This window comes from Cynocephalus volans, chromosome 1 (assembly GCF_027409185.1).
Source record: "Cynocephalus volans isolate mCynVol1 chromosome 1, mCynVol1.pri, whole genome shotgun sequence".
Taxonomy (NCBI): Eukaryota; Metazoa; Chordata; class Mammalia; order Dermoptera; family Cynocephalidae; genus Cynocephalus; species Cynocephalus volans.
In genome coordinates, this window is record NC_084460.1 from 191,286,980 (window position 1) to 191,312,533 (window position 25,554).

Consider the following 25,554-nt stretch of genomic DNA (forward strand, 5'->3'; position numbering starts at 1 on the left):
TCACTCTTTGAATGGCCTTGACTGTAATTTGGGTGATGGTCATGAAGACTCATTTTTTTTTCTGTTTGATTCTAAAGACCACCCTTTTGAGAAGGTAGATGGTATAATACTCTGCATTTTGCAACAGTGTCAATTCTTGGTGAGGCTCATCTAATTTTTGATTTTTTTCTGATTATGTATTTTTAGTAGAAGATTTGGAAAAGTACTTGACAGGAGGAAAGTATCAGAAAACAATGACTCATAACCTGCTATTGTTTGCTAAAGAAGCTCTCCTTCAGGAGTTAAGGCTCTTCGCAGAGTAAATGGAGCAAAGATGGCCTGGTTTACAAAATCGCCAGAGACTGTGGACCTCACAATGTTACAGTGTGGGCCACTTTGACAGAAAGTAGGCAGCAGGATGAGGGAACCTGTAACAGTGCCTAATCCTGGAGGGCAGAGAGAAGAGGCACACACTGAAGCTCCAGTCTCAGCCTCCAAAGAGGGCGGAATCTTGGAAAAGCTTCCTTATTCCTGTGGAAACTCCTCTTAATGGTCTTAGCACCTAGAGTAGTTACTGTTAACATGCAGGTGGACTTTCCCAATGTTTGCTGTGCTTTTTAGCATGCTTGGGTTTACATTGGGTATATTGTGTATTTTAATGTTTTTCACTTAACAGTATATCACAAGCACTTCCCCTACTTTTAAAAACTTCTTTGTAACAGTATTTTCTTGCTGCAGAACACTTAAGTGCAAATCTGCATCATAACTCTTTTAACGTTCCTCTAATGATGAACACTTAACACAGTTCTATATTTTCCCTACTATAAATAGAGCTATTATAAGCCATTTTTTTAACAGAAGTCTTGGCCCATATTCCAGGACATTTTCTTAGGATAGACTTTTAGAATTTCTGGATCAAAGAATGTGAACATTTACAAGATTCCTTGTACACTGACAAATTTACTGCCGGAGAAGTTATGCTCAGGTCTGTTCTCACCAGCCAGTGTGGGCCCATTGGACCCTTAGTGGATTTGGGTAAGCTTCTATTAAATAATCTCTGCCTTAATTAATATGTTAAAATGTGATACACACACACACATATATATTTGTATTTTTTTGATTAGTAATGCAGCTACACATTTTTTCCTGTTAGAATCATTTTTTTCAATGGCAGGTGTTTTAGTCCGTTTTGTGTTGCTATGAAAGAAATACCTGAGACTGAGTAACTTATAAAGGAAAGAGGTTTATTTGGCTTACGATTCTGGGACAGCTGCATTTGGTGTGGGCCTCAGACTGCTTCTACTCATGGCAGAAAAACAGCAGGCAGCTGGCAGGTACAAGCAGATCACATGGCGAAAGGAAGCAAGAGAGGGAGGGAGGGAGGAGGTGCTGGTGTCTTTTAAACAATCAGATTTCGCGGGAACTAATAGAGCGAGAACTCACTCATTAATCTCCCCTCTCCCAGGGAGAGCATTAATCCATTCATGAGGGATCCGCCCTCATGACTCAATCAGTTTCCAACACTGCCACATTGGAGATCAAATGTCCACATGAGTTTTGAAGGGGACAACACATCCAAACTCCATCAGCAGGTGATTAATAGTGGGTGAGATAAACAAGTTAGAGACCTTCCTTCTACTTCCCTAGGGGACAGCTGCAGTTAGCTGCCAAGAATTCCAATTCAGCTTGGCTGTTTAAAATTTCTGGCTTAAAATTTCTGGCCTTTATTTGAAAATCAAACATGTTTGTGTGTGGGAAAAAAACCCTCCATATAAATAACCAAAAATTATTTTTCTGATGGTATATTTCAACATAGTATTGAAAAGAATGGAAAAATACTCATGGTAGAGGACTTTCAGCACTTTCAGGCACCTTTGTGTCTCCTGGCATTGGCTAACTCTAACAGTTTCATGAAGAAAGGGAGGGCCATCTCTTCTTTACTAACAGGAAAGCAAAGCTCTGAAAGAGACCTGACTCTGCCTCATGTCATCTCCTAGGAACTAACTTTTCTTCAACCAGTGACAATCAACTGCAAGATACCAACAAATTCATTTTACTTGTCAGCCCCACATCTGGTGTCCACTATTGCACAGGTGTCTAGTATTGTTCAGGTGCCCAGTATTGCTCAGGTGCCAGTATTGCATAGGTGCCCAGTATTGCCCAGGTGCCTAGTACTGCCAAGGTTCCAGTATTTCCCAGGTGCCCAGTTTTGCTCAGGTGCCAGTATTGCACAGGTGCCTAGTATCACTCAGGTGCTGGTATCGCACAGGTGCCCATTATTGCCCAGGTGACAGTATTGCCCCAGTGCCCAGTATTGCCCAGGTGCCAGTATTTCTCAGCTGCAAGTGTTGCCCAGATGCCCAGGATCAGTATTTCCCAGGTGCCCAGTGTTGCCCAGGTGTCAGTATTACACAGGTGTCAGTATTGCCCAGGTATCAGTATTGCATAGCTGCCCAATATTGGCCAGGTGCCCAGTTTTTCCCAGGTGCCCAGTATTGCCCAGGTGCTCAGTATTGTTCAGGTGCCCAGTGTTGCCCGGGTGCCAGCATTGCCCAGGTGCCCAGTACTGCACAGGTGCCAGTATTGTACAGATGCCCAATATTGCTTAGGTGTCCGGTATTGCCCAGGTGCCCAGAATTGCACAGATGTCTATATAGCACATATGCTATACTGCACAGGTGCCAGTATTTACAACATACGTGGAATCTGCTTTCTCGGGAGTCTGCAGGATCCCATTACTTTCTCTCTCAGGAAAATGAGAATGTTGGACATAAATCCCATATTGGTTTCTGTGACCTTGTCTAAATTGCTCCTGGGTATTTTGCCTGACTTCAAGTGCAGCTTTTTTTCTGTATCATGTTCCCACATGGGCCAGAATGGCATTCTGACCTGAGAAAGGTGTCAGAGCTGAGCCTTGGCAAAGGAGTGAAGTGGGAATCATCTGCATTCTCTGCCCTCCTGTGTCCATCCACCTGCACCACGCAGACGTTCCTGAGCATGTCTTCTGTTCTCCCACCTCCTGGTTCTGGATGGAGAAGAAGAGAGACCATGCGCCTCACCATTCTCCTGCCCCCATGCCTGGAGGGCGAGTGTGGCACAGAGCTTCACAGTACTTCTAAAGAGGAAAACTTGCATATGGAATTTCTGACATAATTGGCTTTGAAAGTTTGGGTAGAATGGCCTTCTTTGGTATTTCAGATGCCAGATAGGGCAGGCTTTATGAGGGAGCCCTTTTGAATCCTTTGTTTTATTTTCCCTCTGGGATTCTAGCCGGGTGTCTTTTGTCCCAGAGGAGATGCAGATGTGTGTATATAATACTGAAAAACTTGGTTTGTTTTATAAAGATTTTGGTTCCAAACGTGGATGAACAGTCTCTATCCACAAACCCAACAAGTCCACTTTGATCTTTTGCTCCAGGGGCCATAGCATTCTGTATACATAGCACCTCACAACCAATACAGGATCAGTTGTATTCACAATTGTGTCAAAAGAGGATTTTGCCTCCACCTTGAGGGATCTCTTATAAGGTGCTTTTCCCTATTCAGGCCTCAATAATTTCTAGGCTCTCTTCCTGCCCAGAGTGCACATTCTAATTCATCTTCAACACTGGCTGCCAAATGATCTGCAAATCTGACCAAATCTGCACCACCTTCCGTCCCGTAAACACCTCCAAGGGCTGTCATCCTCTGCAAGGCAGCATCCAAGCTCCACAGCTTGGTGGCTGGGCCCTTCATCATCTGGTTCTTTGCAGTCTCTGGGCCCAGCCTCATACTGGTCACTTCCACACACACTTGTGCTCTGGGAAGAACAACACTTGCAGCTTCCAGTCTTGCTTCTCCTTCCCTGCATGTGTCGTCCCCTCACCGGGATAACTCCTTAGGAACCTGGCCCAGAACTCCTCCTCCAGGGACCTTCCCTGATCTCCCCGTCAGGTGGATCCATAGCAACTCGAGGGATTTTAACACATTTCCTATGGCAGGGAGTGTTCTCCAGGGCAGCGGCAAGGCTGACCTTCGCTCTGGATCTCTGGCATTGTGCAGGCCAGTGAACTAAGAGAATGTGTGTGCCATGAATAAAGGTGTTGTTCCTGCCTGAGGACTGAGGTTTGGGTGCTTACCGTCTTAAGAAGGCAATGCCTGATGCACAACAGCTGTGAACTAAATGGTCCTTCCCTGGGGGAAGCAGGAGTCTGACCCTGGGGCATCTCAGGCATCTCAGGAGGCCCAGACGGTGCTTTATCTGGAGAGGAATGAATATAGAACTCTTTCCTGAGTTGTTTTTCACTTGGAGGGAAAAAGAGTAACAATTTCAGCTATTTGAAAAATAAAAGGTGACCAGTGTGTTTGGTTCAAAGTTGAAGACTGAGAGGTCTGAATATTTTAAGCATCAACTTTCCTTTGAGGACTATAATGTTGTCAAGAGAGATCTCCTGATGAACTTGAGGATGATCTTAGAAATAGATGCTGGCAAATTCCACCCAACCTCATTACCCGAGCTCTGGATTTATGAATCCTCACATGAACTAAAACATTACCACAACTGTTTGCCTCTATGTGTTCTTGTGATCATAAAACAATAAAACCAACCAAATCTGCAGTCCTATCTCCCATACACCAGCAAAAGGATGAAGAAAAGTTCTCTACTTTAAATTCTCCATGCGGCTTAAGAAGCAGAAGATGTTTCTGATTTTCTGGTGCAAAGACTGGGATACCTTAAGGGCTATGAGCCCATTTATTTAGCACATGGCTCATTCAGGAAGTATTTACTGAGCACTCTCAGCGTGCCAGGCACTGTGTTAGACAGTGCCTACCTTGTTGGGAGACAGTCGTACATGGGTCTCTCGCATTTTTCACGTCTGGTGAGTGAGGCAGGAACCGCCCTTTGTTCTGACTACCTTTTCATTAAACAGTCTTGGAAGACAGAAGACAGGGCCTCCCTTCATACTTACTGCCAAGTATAACAGATTCTAGTTTTCTTAGTTCGAGGTTTCTCTTCTGAAACTCAAACCACTGTGTGGGCAAGCATCCTCTGAAGCCATCCATATCATCCAAGTGGGACTTGGGGGCAAGGAGATCTGATGTAAATATGCTGATGTTCACGCTGCTTGCTGGGCTGTATCACAGTCCTTTGTCTTACCAAGGAGTCTTGTGTCTTCTGTCAGCATCCATGAAACTGTTACAGGCTAACTCGCTCACTTGAAAGTGAGCGGGGTAAAGTCTCAGACCCTTTACAGTGCTTTGCAAGCTTATATCCTTGTTTATATTCAAAACACCCTAAAACTCAAATATTTTGATCTTCATGTTGTTGATAAGAAGACTGGAACATGGAGCAGTTAAGTAACTCTTTCTTGCTCTAAGAGCTAGTTAGTGCCTGTGATGAGATTTCTGGCCAACTCTGTCCCATTCTAGAACTACTCTCTTTTCATAACATCACGTTGACATGTTAAATTGCAAACATTAAAATGCCTGTAGTTCTACTTGTGGCACTGGGCCAGTTAAAGTCCTGTTGGCCCCTGAGTCATCCCTGTTGCTGTGATGATAAAAATGTTCAGGCAGGAATGGAAAACAGTTGAGCCGCGTCTCTTCCAAGGAGCATAGAAAGATAAAATCATCAGGAGTTCCTTCCATTAGAAAAAGACGAAAAAGTTCTTCTCGCATATTTACATAAGAGTTGGCTCAAAGCCCTGACCTACTGCCCTTTCCTCTGGTGAATGATGAGATCCACTCCTCACCAGGTGGGATGGGCTAAGTCATCCGGATTGAACAAAGGGTAGGCGGCGCGGTGGGTGGGCTCCGAGGAGGGGGAGGTCTCCAGCTCCCTAAGCAGGGTCTACACCTTGATAAGCCTTTGGAAGTCCCCTTGTAAATTTCCATGGTGCATTTTCATCTTGTGTCCTGTTTAGTTTGACCATTGCCTTACCCTAGTATTAGAGACTGACCTCTACCTTCAGTGACTCCCTATTGCCTATGCAGCCAAGTCCAAATTTCTCAGCTTGGGGCCCAAGCCCCTCCATGGTCCAGCCCTCATCTACTGTGCAACTGACCCAAGCCTCCCTTCCTCTCCGAAGCCTTTCCTAAGTCCATACCATTCCCCAGGTGGAACTGGTCCCTCCCTCCTTTGTTTTCTACTGTATCTGTACCACTTCTCTCTCAGCATTTATAACACTTTTAGGCTGTATACATGCTTATCATTCCCAATGAGCCTCAGACCCCTCAAGGCAGGATTTGTTGTATTCAGCTGTGTAATCCCACACTTACATGGGCACCTAATACATGTGGGTGGATTGCAGCTAGATACTCAGACACACACACATATATAATCTATGTCTCCAGGTCTGAAATTTTATCACTCTTATTTTAGCAATGAATACTGTTAAGAAGCACAAATCACCCCAGAATGGTTAGTACAGATGATTTGGCATGCTGTGGTCTAGCTGATCATTTTCCTTTTAAGAGTGGTCTGGGTGGTAGCTTCCTGGGTGCCTGAGGTGTGGATGCAGTGTGAATGACCCCACAACACTTGCTGCCAAGAGCTTCCTAATCATCCTGCCAAGGGCGGACAGGCTCCACTTGGTCCTCCTCTCCCACCACTGGAGTAGCCTCTCATTCTGGGCCAGCGCTCACCTAGGATGGCTGAGACCTGGCTTGGGGTGCTCTGATCCCAGCTCTGATGAGTCATTCCAGCATCCAGGAGTCCTGGTGCCACCTGCTCTGCTGTGGAAGAAGTCCTGTTGATCACCTTCAGCATGCTGAAGGGAGGAGGGTCCTCTCTCCAGGCCCCTTGCCAGACAGGTCTGGGTTCAAATGCTCCCTCTGCCATTAGAAGCTGAGTGGCCTCCAGCAAGCCCTTTGACCATTCTGTGACTCAGTTTCTACAGATCTAAAGGGGGAGATGGAAAATATCCCCCTGCCAGGGTTACTGTGAGGGTTAAAGGAGGCTCAGGTGCAAAGAAGCTGGGATTCCCTGCAGAGTGTGCTCCAGCCCTTCCCTCTTCTTCCAGCCCTTCTCTCTCCCATTCCCTCTGTTTATCTCCCCTCTCTTCCTTTCCTTTCCTCTTGCCTCCTTAAACAGTTTTTGGAAACTTCTGTGTGTGCATACTTGTGCATATTTATCCCAATCAAGATGTGCTGTGGTCCTGCCGTGTGACTATAGTGCACTGTTGGGGGAGGGATTAAAGATAAAGCAAGCAGGTGCCTGACCAGAGGTAGCATTATTTATCATCCACCAGTGTGCACTGGATGCATGTGTATGTGCGTGCAAGCTGCACGCGCATCATCTCACTAAGCTGCTCTACTTCTCAGTGTGGCCATCTCTCCTCTGCAGTTAGTCTTTGACAGCAATCCTCTTGGTGGCAACTGGACTGGGCCACCTTGGATGACCTGGGCCTGCAGCTTCTGTGTCACGGCTGCTTGCTGCTATTGGGCTTGATTCTGGCTCAGCCCAGGACCCAGTGGGTTTCAGTAGTTCTTCAGGACAGCAGGCAGGAGGATGAGGGGTTAATGCAGGGGAGGAGAGGGGCCAAGGAGCTGGGCTCCTTGGCCAGTTCCATGAGCACAGGCAGAAAAGATGGCTCCTGGGCTGTCCAGGGAGGGAGGACAAATGACCAGTCTCCCTTCCCCACAGGGTACCAGCCCCCAGGGAGGCTCAGGGGCTCCAGGGTCATCCTCTCCCTGGAGCCTTTTCCAAACCAAGGTGGTGTGTGGGCTCTGGGTGTCACCTCTGTGCCCACTGGACAGACATCTGTGCTCATGTGCCTTGAAGACAAGGGCTTATGCCCACCTATACTCAAGATCCTGCAGTGATGTCACAACCGAAAGAGATGTGAGAGGTCATTTAGTATCGTGTCTCCCAAATGTGTTCCAAGGAACAATCGGTGCATAAGTTTGTAACAGGTATTCTGTGAAGGAATGAGGTCTCTGCCCAAATGTGTTTGGGAAATGCTGCGTTACTCTGCTCCTCTGCCCCAAGTCATGGTCCACATTGGATTACTCAAGATACTGAGAAGCCCTGCACTGGCTTAAATTCCCTTAATATGTCATTTTCCAAATTTATTTGCACATGGAATACCTTTTTGTTGAAATGATTCTGTAATCATTTTGCCAGGCTGGTGTTCTACAGATCACAGTTTGAGACATATGGATATAGCCAAGTCCTTTATTTTATAGATGAGAAAGTGCAGGGCCGGGGAGCTCAGCTCACCCAGAGAAGGGTCTGGCCTTTTGACCAGGCTCCAGCATCAGTTCTGCATCAGCTTCTGCAAGCTCTCTCTACATCTCTCCGCACCACAGCCTTTCAACCTCCAGCTTCTTGTGTTGGTGGCCTTCCTGGCTGAGCTTAGATCCCCATCTTCCTCTTAGGGAGAGAGATGAGGGACTTTTTTGCCGACCCTCAGGTGGAGACAGTGCAGCCTCAATAACCTGAGCTGCCTGGGGCTCCTGAGGTGACCCTGGACCCCTGGGGTGTAGACTTTAATCTTGGAGCTGCTGGTTTCTGAATGATCATTGAGCTGTTTGGAATTTTAGAAAGACTGGCATGGGAGGGAATGGTTAACGAGTCCATCTTCTCTCTCTGCTATTCATTTTCAATCATGGTTGCTCCTCAGGAAGCACTTAGATGTGGTGCAATAGGGAATGTTTGCTAATCAACACACACACACTTTCTGATCAGTGCCAATGACGGACATCAGAAGGTAGTGAGCACAGAGCCCTGGGCACACTGGTGCCTGCCCTCACCACTGGGACTCAGGTTCACAGAGCTTCCATTTTCACTGGAGGGAGGAGGACATTGGGCAAGAGAAGTCAAGCAAGTTGCCCAAGGTCCTGGGACCAGAAAAGGGAAGCAGGGACGCACGAGCTCCACCACTCAATGCCATTGTCACTGGCATTTTGGTAAGGATGGGCTCACTCAGATTTGTTAACATGTCCGCTATTTTATAAAATTGTGCATTAGAAAGTCAATGCTTCAGCCAAGGCCCTGGCCACTGGGACAATCTATTTCTGGAGGGACGCCTCACCCCTCTATTTGTTTCATGCAGCTGGTGCCACGTCGGGGAGGGAATGCTGGTCACTCGACCTCCCTTCCTCAGCAGGCCCAGGAGCCGGCTGCATGGTCTGGGTCTGCGCTCTCAGAGAACTGGCCCATGGGAGCCAGAAGTGGACCATCCTAGCCACCCCCCACACAGATGCCATCAGAAAACACAAAGTCGTGTGGGTGGGGAAGCAAGCTCTGGGTGGCATTTATGTTTCCCCAGACAATTACGGTGATGCCATTTGACTCTGAGTACTCAGTTACATTTCAAATTTATTTCCAATTGTTTCGAGCTGGATCAATGGGAGACAAAGATACCTTTTAGCTCTGGCACCTGCTGTTCCCCTCAAATGTCAAGGACTGACATTATCCCAGTCAGTGTATGATGACTCACTTCCTTGCTTCTCCAGCCCCTGGACCACCCACCCCATTCACCCCAACACGGACTTTCACGACAATGAGATGACATCCTGCCCAGGGAGACCTGTGTGCCCATTCTTCCTTTCTCCTTGGCAGAACAAAGGCTGGCCTCGTGGGTGGCCGCTGCCTCACTGGGTCCCTGGGAGAGGCCTCATGCAGCTTGGGTCCTCCTCTTTTCCTTCCCAGGCAGGCACCTAGTGTTCTAGGTGTGTATCTTGGGAGGAGGCAGGTGATCTCACGGTCTGCCTGGTGGCGCCGGTAGTGGTGGTGGGGTGCATTTTCCTTTGTGGAATCAGAGGAGGCACTCAGGGAGGTGAGGTCTCATGTCCCTCAGATAAAATACTCCTTTCTACTGCTGTCACCGGCGTCCTGGAGGGCAGGGTCACCCTGTAGAGCCACATCTGCACTTTCAGCAAATTCTGTGCCCTTGGCCTCGTTGGTATGGTATGTACCCTTGTGCCGGTACACGTAGCATAGTATGACGAAGATCAGGCCAACCAGAACGATGGCCACAGCGGCGATCACACCTGCAGGTGGGAAGAAATGCAGTTTGGTCTGGGGCCCTGGAACCTGGGGCAGGGGGTCAGGACCCACAGAGGTTGTGTCGGGACAGACGTGCTGCTATAACAGACAGACTGCTTCATTCCTTCCTCAGGCTTCTCGCTGCCCGGTGTGAGAGCTCGCCCCTCACCTGTGCCCACGTAAAATGATCCCTTCTCTCCCGTCCCGTCCCTCCCTCCCTCTTTCTTTTCTTCCCTTTCCTTCCTCCGCTAAGCACTCTGCAGACAGGATAGAGCAGTGTCCCAGGATTGAGCCTGGCTAGAGGGGATCACAGATCTATAAGGGGTCCCTGCAGTGTGTGCATAATGAGTGCAATGCGCGTGTGGGGGCCTGAAGCTGAGGGCTCATGGGACTCAGAGCTTCATGTTTCAAAGCTGCTCAGTCCCAGTTGAGGGGTTTCCTGGGGCATGGGACCTTCCATGCTAAAGCCAGGAAAGTCCCAGAAACCTGCAAAGAGTTGATTGCCCTATGTGCACCCCATAGGGGGGAAAAAGACGAGGGCTGTTAACTGCGCATATGGGGGTTTGTCATGTGAGCTGTGGTTTGTGTTTTCCAAAGGCATGACACCACTCCCCACCCACCCTGCTGGGAGGTGAGGACTGAGATAGTTCTGGCAGGAGGAGCAGAACCTGGCCACAGAAACAACTGAAGAGGGAAGCGATCCCTGCAGAGGACAATGTGCCAAGGCTGGAATGTGCTGGGAATTGGCTGGCCTTTCACCTCTGTTGGGACTTGGGAAGGGCAGGGAGGTGAGGAGGGGGCTGGCCAGTAAGAAGAGAAGGGCTTGGTGGTCCAGTGAGGTGGAGAATGCCAGGCTGGAGAAAACTGAACTGGTGTCTTTGACTGCTTGCTGCTGCTACTGCTTTTTAATTGAGGGAGTTCCCCGAGCGATGAATAAACTAGCGGGAAGCACGGATCTCAAAGAAGGGCACAGAGCAAGCAATACCACCTGAACTTCGTTGTTCCTGAAACACAGTTTGGGGTCACAGCTGCACAGGGTTTAAAGCAAGGCAAGGGCAGGATTGTATTTCCTTTAGGATGAAGGGACGGTGTGTGTGACTCAGGGCAAGGGAACAGTGTGGGATGTGGGAGATGGGGGAGAAATCCAGGCAGCCCCGGTCTGCCCTCCCACCCTCCCACCCACACCTCTGTCATGAGAGTGGCTCTGTCCCCATCCCCTGAGTCCCTATGGGTCAACAGTCCTGTGAAGGACACCTCCTGACACATGGTCCAGGCCCCTCTCACTCACCCCTGTCCCCTCTGGCTACACCCCCTTCATCAGGACAAATACTGGATATTTCTTACCAGGGCTAGACTCATATTCCACATTCTTCTGAGGGAGGAAAAGCCCTGGCCATAGCCACACCCACCCGAGTCCTCAGGCCAGTTGTCCCTTTGGTATTCCCTCTGACCTTCCCAGCTGCTTGAAGCATCCCTGCAATGACAGCTTACCTGCAATGATGGCGATGTCCATCACGGTGAAGGCTATCAATGGGCTGAGCTCTGGGAACAGAAGAGAAGAGGCTGAGGTGAGGGAAGGAGGCTCTCCACACCTGGAAGCACTTGGGCCAAACCTGCACTCTCTGCTGTCATGTGAGCAGCTCTGTGAACAGGCCCAGGTCAACAGGAATGGCATGGAGCATAGACCTCTGGCCAGGTACACAGACCTGGACCCAGGCTCTGCTTGGCCACCAATGACATGAGAGCGTGGTGCAAAACACCAGGTCACCCCAGGATTGTGTGAGCTCCCTGCCGTATCCCTGCACTATGGCTGGTACCTGCACCCTCTGGTCACATGTAAGCAGCTCTGTGAATATGCCCAGGTGGACAGTTGTGGTGTGGTGCACACATAGACCTCCGGCCAGATGCACAGGTCCAGACTCTGCTGATGCATGAGCTGGAGAGCACCGTGCAAGTCCCCAGATCACTCCAGGACCATGTGAGCTTCCTGCTGTGTTTCTGTGCTGAGGCTGGTGCCTACACCAGGCAGATGCTCAGTAGGTGTCTGTGGTGTGTATGAAGGTGTGTACTGTTGAGTTTAACACAGACCATTTGAGGAGTGTCCGCTCATACCAGGTGTAGGTTTGGTTGTCTTCCATCAACTACATCATGTGGTCTTCATAGCAGTACTGTGAGTTGCCTGGTGTTATTAGCCCATTTCACAGGTAGGACACTGAGGCTTAGAGATGTGACAGGCACACATCACACAGCTTATCCAATGGTGGGTAGGGACCCAGCCTCTGCTCTTGCCTCTGGAGTGTACTTTCTGTCTTTCCCTCTTTTAGAAGCACCTTCCAGGGCTCTTGTCTGGGGATTCCTCCCTGAGAACCATCCATAGGTCTTTGTATCGACCCTCCTGTGGGATGGGCCATCCTGTGATGCTATCCAAATTACCGAGTATTTTTCCACTGCTCAATGATCTGGCCAGAGGGCTAGAAACTCAAGGACAGCTGGGACCCGTACATTACCTTGAGCTGCTCCACAGAATGTCTCCTTTCCTCTGAGAGATGAGTGAGAAGGATTTATTATACCATGGAAATATCAGTGTTAACATGGAAGTCCCATGTTCCCGTTACAACGACTACGCATATTAAAACAGAGAAGGATGTTTCATAATAGTCATTTCCACTCAGATAATCACCTTAATTATAGTGCTATGAGGTCATTCTCTCCAGTGTAGCTGCCAGATGCCTCTTTCTGATAAGAAACCGGTTGCTGGTGTCTGGAGGGCTGGTGGTGGGGGGAGCGGGGGAGAGACGGACTCCAGGCTGGAGGCCGGCAGCAGGGGAGCAGGAGAGCCAGGCCGGGGGTCTGGGGCCAGCGCGGAGCCTGGAGGTGGAGAAGAGGCTGAAGCAAGGCACCCAGTCAGCAAAGACACAGAGTGGGCACACGCCAGGAGTCCGGGCGGGGAGGGGGCGCGGTGTTCAGAGTGCTTCTCAGCAGCAGGACCTGAAGCAGGAGGAGCAGCATGTTCAAGCCGATGCTGGACTCTGCGACTCAGCGTGAGCAAGTGCAGCTGTGATTTAGTATCTAGCACATAGTAGGTGTCAATAAACACTCACTGAATGGATTTAGAGGTGGAGCTCTAGACCTTCTCAATCACGAAGCACCTCACAACTCGTTAAGAAAGAATAGCACCTTACTCAAATTGACGTGATGGTTAGTTACAGAAGCTTGAATACCCAGAACTGCCCTTAGGAATCTTCCAGGTGAAGACTAGCACTTCTTATGTTAGTTTGTCCAGTGCATCCAGGATTAGAAGGGACTGTGATTGTCTCTTTTAAAAATAATTAGCTATTGCTTACCCTGCGCCAGGTACTGTTCTCAGCATTTCACATGTTTTAACTCACTCAGTCCCTGCAACAGTCCCATCTGGAGAGAGTTATTATTGTCCCCACTAGACAGATTTTGAAGCTGAATTCCATAAAAGTGCTATTGTTTTCTGGGGGTCAGACAGCTGCCATGAGAGTCAGGAGGCAATCAATCAGTGTGATTAGCCCTGCAGGGCACTACCCAGTGCAGAGCTGGCTTCCAGATGAGGTAATTGGCTTGGACCACTTTGGGTGCATTGCTTGGCTTGTCTCTAGGGACCCCGTATCCAGATCTCTGTACTGGGATGCTAGATGCCCTTCTGGCAGGCCAGCCAGGCTGGGAGGAAGGTGGGGTCTGAGACCTCCGGGGATCACCAACGGGGCCTCCCAGCAAGGGCTCCCTCTACCTACTGAGGGGCATGGTGGTCAGGAGAGCCCCTCAGTTAACATTGCTCTCTCTAGGTCCCACCCTCCAAGTGTTGTGTGCAGCTGAATTTGCACACGTTGCACAGTGCAATGGTCTCCAGGGATGTGACCATCTTCAGCCCGACACAACTGCCCTGTAGGCCAGAATGGGCACAGAGGAAGAAGTGCAGGCCTACCTGGGAAGGTGAGAGAGGTCCCTGGACCAGCGGCCTCCTGCAGAGCCTGTTAGGAACACAAATTCCTGGGCCTAGCCCAGACCCGATACAGGAACACCAAGGCTGTGACCCAAGAATGGGTGTGATAACAAGGCCTCCAGGGGATTCTCTCAAGGCTGAGAATGGCTGGTGTAAGAGAGGGCTTTTCAGATTGGCCCTTGAGGGATAAATAGGAGTTTGCTGCACAGAGATTAAGCTTTCCAGGCAGAAAGCTCAGCATCCACGTCAGTGTTCACCACTCCCTACTTCTCAGATTTCTCCCCAAGTGTCTGCTTGCCATTGTGACAGTGAGGCTCCTTGAAGCCAGGCCTGTAGCTCTTGCCTCTGGTGAAGGTGGGGTGAGCACCCTTGATGGCTGCACTCCCTTGAGCTGTTCCTATTCAGCCAGCAGCAGTGATAATGGGCATTTGAAGAAGGCGGGCTGGAGTGAGCTCATATCCTACCCAGGAAGCTGATGGGTTGGTCTGCGATCAGATTAAGGAGTCTGGCATGAAAGTCCATTCCTTGCCGGAGCTGAGGGATAAGTATAAGATTGGGATTAGGATTATTTTGAGCTCAGGAACTAGGATGGGGATGATCTATGGGCAGCCTTGGGGGAGGGTTTATGGTACAATAAGGTGTTATTTATGGCCAGGGTTGGGTCTAGGATCAGAAATGGAGGGCCAGCCCCGTGGTGCACTTGGGAGAGTGCAGCACTTGGGATCGCAGTGGCGTTCCCGCCGCGGGTTCGGATCCTATATAGGAATGGCCGGTGCGCTCACTGGCTGAGCGCGGTGCAGGCGACACCAAGCCAAGGGTTGAGATTCCCTTACCGGTCACAAAACGACAAAAAAAAAAAAAAAAAAAAAAGAAATGGATAACTGCCTAGCCCTGTGATTGGATAGGCAAGAGAGGACCCATTTTTGTGAAGACACAGGGTGCCCTGTTTTCCTTTCACAGCTCTCCTCAAGGTCACAAGGTCTCCACCAGACAGGAAGCTCCACAAGTCCAGACACTGCATCTGTCTTGCTCACAGCATTGTCTGAGTGCCTGGCACTGAGTGGCAATTGTTTTATGTTTGAAAGCCTAGCATTTTCTGGGGAGCCAAGAACCAACTGAACCGCACCCTTCACTATCCACAACTTTGTGGAGCTGGGCATGGATTTTCTCTCATGGAATCTGCACTGGCAGCAGCCAAGTGGGTGCTGATTCCACATATCCTCTGTGAAGTCAGCTGCTCGTTCTCTGGTCAAGGACAGCAGTCCCTGGGAGGCAGCAGGGCACACAGGTGCTGCCCCACAATGCCAGTGACACTCTGCTTCAGTTGACAGCTTGAGGGCAGCTAATGGGTTACAAGACCTCAGCTGCAGCTGGGTCCTTGGGGCCAGGGGTGTTTCTCAGATGTGGATGGAGAGCAGTGGTCAGGTGCTGGCCCTGGCGATGGAAGTGATGCTCCTCTGTTGCTACCAAGAGCCTCCCTTGTCTTGTGTTTTCAGATGATGCTGTGCTGGGAAGCTCTTTATTCCTTCAAGGCTGCATCTCTATACCTACCAGCCCATTTCTCATGGTTTTCCATGAGGGTCCCTGAGGGAGCTTTCCACTTCCTGACTTCCATTTCCATCTGGCCCAGCAAAGGAGGAAGAATTCAGGCACCGGGCGAGGACTCAGGGAATGAGTTCCTTTAGAGTTGAGAGTGAAGATAGCTTCACACAGGATGCCTGGGTGTTCTGGGAGAGGCGAGACCATTTTAGTCTTAAAATCATGACAGGAAACTCAGGTTTATCACAGGGGCCCTTGGAGAGCAAATTCCTGCAATGACAAACTGTGTTGGTGACATCAACACAGTAGCAGCATCTATTGCTTGATGGTGTGTCAAGGTGGTGCCAGTTATTGAGTATTCAGTTTCAAGGAACCTACAGATCTGGTTGGAGAAGTCACTTTGCCAAGTGCTCTGAGGCAGCGATGGCTTTCAGTGAGTCTAATTTGGGGTTCAGGAGCAGGACAGCTGCTGGGGAAGAAGCCATGGCCTCTGTGGCCATGGAAAGGTCTCCTTGGCCTGTGCTGGGATTTTTTCTTCCCGCTCCAGGTTCCTCAACATCCTCGTGCAAGAGAAGCAGAAATCAGTTGACGATTGAAGTTCATTAACTGACTTTTCTTTCTGGTGGGAAAGGTCAAATACATTTACTTTTCCTTGATGATTTGCAATTATTGCTCCCTGAAAGGATGTAGCATTCAGGCTGTAGGTCTTAGAATATAAGTGCCCCAAAGAAATAAATGAATGGTTTATTACCCATCCATCCATTTTTCCTGGAAGCCAGCCAGTGTCAGCCGAGCAGTTAGCATTTACCTAGCCCAAGGCTTAAAGGGAAGAGGGGAAGTTGGCATCTGTCCCCAGGACTTGGGTGAAGTTAGATGCTGACACTCTCTATAGAAAGTATCACTATGAGCGGTAAAGAGGTGCCGGCAATGTTGTGGAGGGGCTCAGCCACCAGACACAGCCCCAGGACAGTGAGCGCTCATCTCATGTTGGTGCTCCTACATTCCTTCCTTCAGCACACCTTTCTAGCACCTACTATGTTCCAGCAATACGCTCTGTAGTTAAGGCCAGGCCCTGCTGTCAGGAGTGTAACTGGTGGGGACAAATGCATCCGAGGGTAAGTTCAGAAAAGGTTGTTCTCTGATGAAGCCTATGGTTCTTCCATGTCCTCAGGAAAGGCTTCCTGGAGGAGATGGTCCCACATCTGGCCTGCTGAGATGGTGGGTGAGCAATGTCAGCAGAGGAAAGTGGGCATGGTGGTGAAAGAGGGACGAGGAGGGAAGGTCTGCAGGTGGTGGAGAGCCAGCGAGCCTTCTGGGTGGGGCAGAGGGCCTCCCTCACTTGGGACCCAGTGGCCGTAATGCCTGCTCACCGTGTGTCAGAGGCTGGGCTCCAGGCAGCTGCCAGATGTATGCTTTGGAGGCATCACCTGCCCACACTCTCCAGCATGACTGTCCTTTCCATCTGTGCAGAAAGCATGTGTCCACTCACCTGGGCTTGTGGATGAAATTCACAGGTAAGGTGGTATTGGACAGGTGAGGACAAAGTGAACTTGACCATCCCAGTCAGAATGCGCTTGCCAGTCTCAAGGTTAAATTGATTGCCCTTGTAAACAATCTCCCCGATCCCAGGGCTGCCAAAGTGCTGTGCAATGTAGTCCTACTGCTCTGACCCCCTGTAAAATGATCCAGCCATGTGTTCCTCCTCCTGACCCTTCTCCTGTCTTGCCTGTTGCTGCTGTATAAAAACATGGCACAGATGTTGGTAGTGAAGCCTTGCAGGCTGCACTACACTAACCACATCAAAACCCTGCATTGTGGTGGAAGCATTAAAGCCTGCTCAGAAGGCAGAGTCAAGAAAGGGCCTCTCTTCCCTGTGTACACCTCCGCGCGTTGCCCAGGAATGTTTCATATCTAGGCATTTGCAGGAGGGCGACTGGGAAGACAGCGAGCTTGTCATAACTTACAACTCAAAGTATCTGGTTTCAAGGTTTTCTCTAAGTCTCTCTTTCAGACACACAGAGCCTTAGTTCAACACCACGACAAATCTGCTTCAGTTGAGCAACAGGGTTTAAGTGAAAGAATGCTTTGTCTCCGTTCTTGGGCCAGAGCATAAAGAAATGGAGTCACCCCCTTCTAAGTCCAGGATGGTGACAGCAGCTGAAAACAGCAATAAACCCTAAAGGGAAGATGAGTCTTGGGATAAAAGGGTTGGCTGAGCAAGATGAAATACGGCTATCCCCATGGGGATTCTGCTGGGGGGTGGGGAGACCTTGTCAACTCTGGATTGTGTGGGGTTTGTGGTTTATTAAGGGAGACAGCAAATACCCTCCCTTTAGTCATGGTTTAGAGTGAAGAGAACTACTGTTCACCCATTCCCCACCCTCTACAGACACACCCTGCAGGAGGGTTTCTAGGAAGATCAAATTTAAAAGAGACAGAAGAGGGGGAGGAGAAGATTCTGGTTAGGTTTCTGTGTCTGGCTCTCAGGGAGGAAGCTGTACGGTTGAGAAGCTGCCTGGGGCTTGATGACAGCTGGCTGTTTGGGTGGGGATAGGGGGCTGGCGTGTCCAGTATCAGCAGGCAGCCTAAGAAGCTCAGACTTAAGACAATGGCCAGACCCCCAAAGGGAGCTTATAGATTGCTCTTCCTAGCAGGAGAAGAAAATCGACCATTGAAACAGTCGCTGTGGCTTCAGCACACCACTGGGAGAGGGGCCCAGCTTCTTAATTTCTAATTTCCACCTGTTCTTTATCAGGCTGACTGATGTTCACAGGGAAAGGAGAATGGTCAGTCACTAGGAGAGAACTAAGCTGGGGGCAGAGAAGCAGCACGTGCCATCTGCTCATAAGACAAGACAGCATAGCTGCTCTGACCTGGTCAGGACCCAGGCTCAGGAGAACCCTGCGCCCCTGACTCATCTATCACCAAGATCCCCCACCAAGGGTGTCAGCACCACGCTCACCCAGTGAGCAAACCGGCCATCCCTATATGGGATCCGAACCCGCAGCCTCGGCACTCCCAGCGCCACACTCTCCCGAGTGAGCCACGGGCTCAGCCCTCCACCAAGGGTGTCAAACGCTTCAAGGGGGACTTCTGCCCTCCCCAGACACTCACTCCTGTGCCCTCTCTGAACTCTCCTTATACTCCCTTCACGGCCCCTCTACAGAGACTAAGACCTCATGGGGCTGTTTTCCTTGTTACTGATTTTGGGTCTTTTTGCCTGATCTCTCTACAGCTGGAGTAATGAGGAGAACACGCATTCTGGGGAAACATGGACCTCCCATCTGGGGAACTGTGGACCAGTCACCTCTCTGACCTCCGACCTCTGATTGTAGGGTAAAGGCTGCCCAACCCTCCGGGTGGACATTCACAGGGTGCGTGACTCATACGAGTGTTCGTACCTGTGGGTCCTTGAGGAAAAGAACACGCCTCATGTTTCTCTTTCAGGGGCTAACAGGAGGCTGAGTGCCTGGCAGCACTTGCTTAGAATTTGCTGGATTATGGATAATAAGGGAGGAGATTAAAGTATTCACCATCTACTGAGTACAAAATGCAAGACCCTGAGAAGGGAAGGAATTAAACACCTTAGGAGTCTCAGGCTCCTTCTCGAATGGCACCTTATCCTACCTTCCCATCTCAAGGTAGGGTCACACCTGTGATGCAGGGCAAGCTTTCTCAGGCAAGTCGCCTCATTTCTAAGAGCCTTCTTTTCTTGTCTAGAAGACAGAGGCAGTAAAACCCCTGCCTAACAGGGCTACTGTGGGGCTGAGGTGCTGAGGCACCAGTCCTCAGACCTGAGCCTGCATCACAATTGCTGGGGGACTTGTTACACCACAGAGCACTGCCCCCGCCACCAAGATTCTGAGCAGTCAGTAGGCCCGGGGTGGGCCTGAGAATGAGCATTCCTAACATGTTCCAGGTGCTGCTGAGGCTGCTGGTACAGAACCCCTGAGCTCACAACTGTGAAGGTGGTCCGTAGACCATGTGGAACAGCTCCAGTGCTAACTGTTACCCCCTGCCGCTTTGCAAGAGGGTGATATTAGGCTTCCATAAACAGAACCAGGGGGACTGGTACCCTCTTATCCATGCAGATAAGAAGTCAGAGTCACAAACACCTTGGCCACACCTTTGAGCTTAGCGTCCTTTCTTCCATTGGTCAGTGATGTAGTTGGAGACCTGAGACAGTCAAAAACCCTGAGAATCTGTCACCTCTGTGATAGACTTTGGATATATTGTCCCTGCCAAAACTCATGTGGAACCTGATCCCCAATGTGGCAGTGTTGGGAGCTGTTTGAGTCATGGGGGCGGATCCCTTGTGAATGGATTAATGCTCTCCCTGGGGGAGGGGGGGTAGTGAGTGAGTTCTCGCTTGGTTAGTTCCCACCAGAGCTCGTTGCTTAAAAGATCCTGGCACCTCCTCTCTCTCTCTCTTGCTTCCTCTCGCCATGTGATCATCTTGTACCCACCGCTGCCTGGTGCTTTCCACCATGAATAGAAGCAGCCTGAGGCCCATACCAGATGCAGCTGTCCCAGAATCATAAGCCAAATAAATCTCTGTTCTTTATAAATTACCCAGTCTCAGTTATTTCTGTTGTAGCAACACAAATGGACACTCTGACTGTTCCCATGAGGTGCTGGGTGTGGGGATGGGGGGCCCTTGTAACGGTCTAGTAGATGCACCCACACTTCTAATCAATGGTTCATGAGACTGCGCCTCCTCAGCCTCGTTCTCTGGAAAATAAGCAAGTGTTCTCAGCTAGTTCCCCACCCCCACCCCCCAGATCTCCACGTGTGACCGCAGTGAGACCAATCAGAACGAAAAACAATCACTGCTGGTTGATTTAAGAATAGCTGGCTCCAGTGATGCAGTGGGGCAATGCTTCTCCAGAAGAAGGTTGTCTGGGGCATCTAAATGGCAAAGGAGGTAGATGTTTGCAGATATTATGAGGAACCAGGAGGGGGCTGTGTATCCTGTCAGTGTCTGCTTGGCTACCCAGCCCTGAGGTCCACGAGGGGCGGATGTAGCACAGGAGGCCCTGAACGTACCTCTTTCCAGCCCCTCCTCCATCCAGATACCTCCCCAAGGAGTGAGGGTGCACAGGAAGGCAGACAGTGACCCCGGAGCCCCACCTACTGGGCTCAGGGCTGAGTACCTGGCCTGTAACCCTGTGAGGTCAGCACGCTTGCCAGGCATGGAGCGGACAGGTTCAGGTCCCACACTCATGCCTAGACCACCTTGGGGGGCAAGGTGGCCTTTCCAATCTCAGTTTCCTCACAAGTAAAATGTGGCAGCACTACTGTGCAGGCTCGTTGGGAGTTAGTATGTGGTAAGTGCTCAGTATAGCGTTTGGCACAGGTCAGGCTATTTGAATATTAATTATCATTGTCGATTATGTTGGCATGGCTCAGTCAAAGTAGGATTCTCAAAAATGTGCATCTTCAATGCTCTCGTGCACAATTTGGGAAATGTACCACGCTGAGAATCAAACAACCCACTTCTAATAATTGATCCTAGAGAAATCATCTGCAAAGAAAAATCCATGCTCAGGAAAGTGTATTGCAATGTGGTTTAAAGTGAAAAATAAGAGAGAGAACAATCTAAATGTTCCACATTAGGGAACTGGTTGTGTAAATGATGATACGTCCCTCTGATAGAATATTATGCAGTTATTGGATTGATGCATGTGAATTCTTAGGGACAGGAGGAAATGCTTAAAGTACTGTGTTAAGCGAGAGGAACAGGACCTTGTAAATAGAAAGGAGACTAAATGTCCCCAAAATGTCTTAGACAAAAGAATGAAAGGAAACACACTTAAAATGTTAGGTGGTGGCTTTTGGGTGGTGGATGGGAGTTATGGGTGGTTTTGTTTTCTTCTAGTTTTCTGTACTCTCCAAGCCATCTAAAATACACATGTTACTTTTACAGTCAAGAAATGGGATGACTTTTCAGAACTGGCTGTCAACTCACAGAATCTTCAAAGCCCCGGACTAGAAGGCCTGAGAAGGCCCCTTCCCCTGCCTCACTGCATGTCCCCCTGGGTGCCTGCACCTCCTCCACTGTGTCTCCCACTGTTGGAGAGCAGGACCACAGCCGCCCTCCCTGAATGACTCTCTCAGTTGTGTTCACACATCCTCTGCTTAACCCCGTAAGGAAATGCTTCAAGGAGATGTTTTCATCTCCAGTAGGGAAACGCACAACGTGGAACAGAGCTAGTGTGTTCAGTGACCTCAGCTCCTTTCATGCTTTCCCTGGACTGCAGCTGGAGATTGAGGAACACGAGCTGGGGCTTGAGTCCAGCAATTCTCACACAGGCCTTTGCTTCTGCAGGTGGAGCGGGTCAGAGGTTGGGTATTAGAAGTCACAGCGCTCTTGGCCCACAGGTTTCACTTCTCTGGAGCTTCTTTGGGTCGCCACTGGAGTCCTACTCAGCTGGCTTCTGAGGGATCCCTGGCTTTGAATATCTTCTAGAGACTCTAGAAAGGCTCCTCACTTCCTAGACTAGTTGAAATTCTGGCCGGGATTCTCTGAGGAGAGGCCTGGTTTTGGTCTCATGGGAGAGAAACTTACACTGAATGTACAGACTCAGTTTCTCCCCGGGGCCTCTGCTTTCTGTCTCCTCCTTTTCTCTTGATCCCTGTGGCTACCTTCAATTTCTTTATCCTCATCCACATCTCCTGCTTCTTTTTCCAAAGTATAGTAAAGCTTTCACCAATGATTTTGCTCCATATTTATAAAGAAATAGTGAGGTTTGGTCTCTTGAAACAATGACACTCTCTGTATCCCTCACAGGAGTTGAGGTCACACAGTGAGGGACTAACAGGGCGGGCCATGGGAGCTGAGCTGCGTAGGGTAGACCTGAGGAGAGGAGGGGAGTTTCACAGTGAGACAGGTGTCAGGTCACTGGACTAGAGGTGCCCATGGGCTGAAGAGTTGCCGGAGGGGACACATGGAACCGATGGGGCATGAGCTGGACACACTGGAGGAAGACCCCGAGCAGCATGGCTGGGAGACTTTGGATTTGGTGTGGTCACTGGTAATGCCGTCCTGCCATATGACAGCAGGAGTGGGAAGCTGGCGTCAAATGGAGATGAGTCTTGTGTGTGTCAACAGCTCAAAGGAAGTCACATGAGACAGAGAGCATAATGGATGCCTTGAGGAGGAGCTGATGTGTGCTTTTTGGAAGGAAGGGGCTTTGAGGGAGGAGGAGGAACCGTGTCTCGGAAGTGGCCTGGAGGAGCAAGGAGGGTGGTATAAAGAGGGGACAGAGAAGTGGCCACCAAGTGAGAGGGTCAGCAGTGTCCTCGGGTGAGCTGGGCCCCTGTACCAGGAGGAGGGAAGGTGCATCCAAGCAGAGGCCGAGGCAAAAGCTTGGTGGTGGCATCTGTGGTTCAGTGGGCAGGGTGGGAGGTTTGTGGGGTGGGAGGGAGAGGTGAGTGGCTCCCACCTGAGCAGTAAGAGATGTGCAGGGCTGCACAGGGAGGGCTGGGCATGAGGAAGGGCCCAGAAGGTTTGGGCATTGGGTGTCTTTGCCTCTGGGTGTCACAGTCGTCTTTACCAAAGGCCTGGGATGTTCTTGGAGTCATCTGTGTGCTCTGCTCTCTTCCCTTCAGTGGCTCTTCCCTCCCACATCACTCAGTCCCTGAAATGGACCCTCTAGTTACTCAAGGGCTAAAGTCACTGGCAGCAAGGTCAGAGGTGACCTGGGAATCTGGCTGTCCATCCCTGCCCCACCACCTTAGTGGGGGGTGATGGGCTGACCACACCTGGATGGATGGCTGTTTATCCTTCTGCAAAAGGTATAGTCCAAGTTCCACTGTCTGACATTTCAGACTCTTTGGACTCCCTTATTTCAGGTATGAATCCTCTAAATTTGCCCTTTATCAATGTTTCTTGTGTGGGGGGACAAGCTGGCTGGAAGGAAACCTCCTGGGAGGCAGAGGCTCTGCACCATACCACGGAGACTCTGAGTCTGCAAACTCCTGCTCAACTTTTGAGTTCAGATCGCCATCACCTCCTCCAAGAAGCCTTCTGTGACTTCTGCACGAGGACTGTGTGCTGATGGTGGTGAGCTTTCTTGTAAAGGGCCATGCAGTTAATGTTTTAGGCTTTATAGGCCACATACAGTCTCTGTTGCATGTTCTTCTTTGTTTTTATTTAAAAACCCTTAAAAATGTAAACATCATTCTAAGCTAGTTAACAGTACAAAAAGCAGGCTACTGGTTGCATTTAGCCCACAGGCTGCAATTTGTTGAACAATCTGTCCATATCACCATGAAAGTGCTTTGCAGCTGCCTCTGCACTAGTTCTTTAGCTACTAGAGGACAAGAACTGTATTGCATGCCTCAACCGCTGACACGATGTCAGCTGAATGAATAAGTGATTTTGTGCAAAATATCCTCTATGTGTCCCAGCTGATTCTTTTACCGTTATTTTCTTCCTACACACCTGCCTCTCGCATGCTGGATAGATGACCTCCCTAAGATTCTCCAAGTCACTAAACAGTCACTCCACAGATGCACACTAAACTTCCAGTGATACTAATGTCAGGCCTTTGTAGAGTCCTGGGGACACGGGAAGGGAGAAGTGGAGCAGAGGTGTGGTATGTGTGTGTGTGCCCCTGTGTTCTTGCATGTGCTCACACATGTGGTTCAGATCCCTTGGCCCCTGTGCAGCCCAGAGTCACACTGATGTGCTCTCTGAGGTCCCTGCTCTCCAGCTGGATTGTGCATTCTAATCTTTACCACTTCTCTGGAGGACTTAATTCACTTAAAAAATCATATAATTGCATTTTCAGCATAATTAGGTACCTAATTACATGACTAAATGTCCTCTATCAGGCTGCATGTATAAATAATGATGATTTAGTTAGCCACGCTTTTTATTGGGTTTCCAGAAGGTTCATCCATTGGTGAACAGGATGTGGAAAGTGTTTTTCTCCTTCCTTCACTGGGTTTGACAGGCAAGAGCTGCAGAGCCCCTGTGTGGGGAGTGAGCAGGAAGGCAGGGGCAGAAGAGGGCTGGAGGGGACTTCTGCTGCTTGGAACCTCAGTCCAAACACTCAGGGCATTGAGTGCCCACATTCCAAGGCAGACAGCCGCACTTCCTGCAAGACATGTTGAGGAAGGGAGGCTAACGTGGCCAAGGGACAGCAGGACCCTAAGGTGATGGGAGATAAGGGTAAAGATGTGATGGTGACATGTCCTGGAAGGAAGGAAAGGCAGAGGGGCAGGAGCTGGATATCGCTTCTCCTCCTTGCCTAGTATGCTTCTCCTCCTCCTGAGCCAGGCAGGGGGCTCAGAGGGTGGTGGTCAGGCTCACCAGAGGAGATGCGTATGAAGGCCTGGTGGGAGTTGATATGTGATAAATGCCAGCACTATTGTTATTGATACTAATGTGATTTGTCTTGGATGCTGGAGGAGTGTTTAAAAAGGGTGCTAGGAAGGACAGGGTGCTTTTTTTTCTGAATATTGGGAGCATACTGCTGGGGTGGTGGTGAAGAGAGGGACACACCTGTGAAGTGTGCATAAAACAAAGGTACTTCACAGGACCTGGTTTTCTAAGCCTTGCAGTTTCAAATATTGACCTTGCACAGGACAGGAAATTTTCCCCAGGCTATAGTCTCTGTTGTAAGATAAAGAATTGTAACACAGCAAGGTTGCTGGCTCAAAGACAGACAGGTTACTGATTGACATGTAAGGATACTGGGAGTGCTGTAAGAACAGAATGTTTGCTAAAATCAAGCTTTTGTTGGTGGATCGACTTAATTGCATTATAGAATGTCACCTTACTGAATGTTACCAGCTTCTATTGATAAACTTGTTAAACTGTACTTAGCAAAAACCCCACCTATGTCTCTTCTTGTAGCTTCCTGGTCTAGAGAATAAATGTGGGAAGAGAACCCCAATTTATGGTTAATTTCCCAAATGGAAGGAATGCCTCGCTCTTGAGGGTTCTGGGAGATTAACCCCTTTTCAGGGCTACTCAGTGCTCAGAAGAGATGAGCTTTGAGTAATCTTTGGCAGCTACATCACCCAGGGGAAAAGGGGCGACAAATCCATGGGAGGCAAAGCAACACACACCCACATCTACAAACTGT

General features: G+C 49.6%; 1 protein-coding gene across 1 annotated transcript in view; it reads right to left on the reverse strand.

Moving 5' to 3' along the window:
• Nucleotides 1–9,262: 9,262 nt before the first annotated feature.
• The window catches only part of LOC134385562 (glycophorin-C-like), a 41,556-nt gene continuing 25,264 nt past the window's right edge, over nt 9,263–25,554 (reverse strand). Inside the window, exons 2-3 of the mRNA XM_063107244.1 lie at nt 11,440–11,490; nt 9,263–9,953 (exon numbers count right to left, since the gene is read on the reverse strand). Coding sequence (XP_062963314.1) covers nt 9,757–9,953; nt 11,440–11,490 — 248 coding nt within the window. The 3' untranslated portion in view covers nt 9,263–9,756. The remainder of the gene's footprint in view (nt 9,954–11,439; nt 11,491–25,554) is intronic.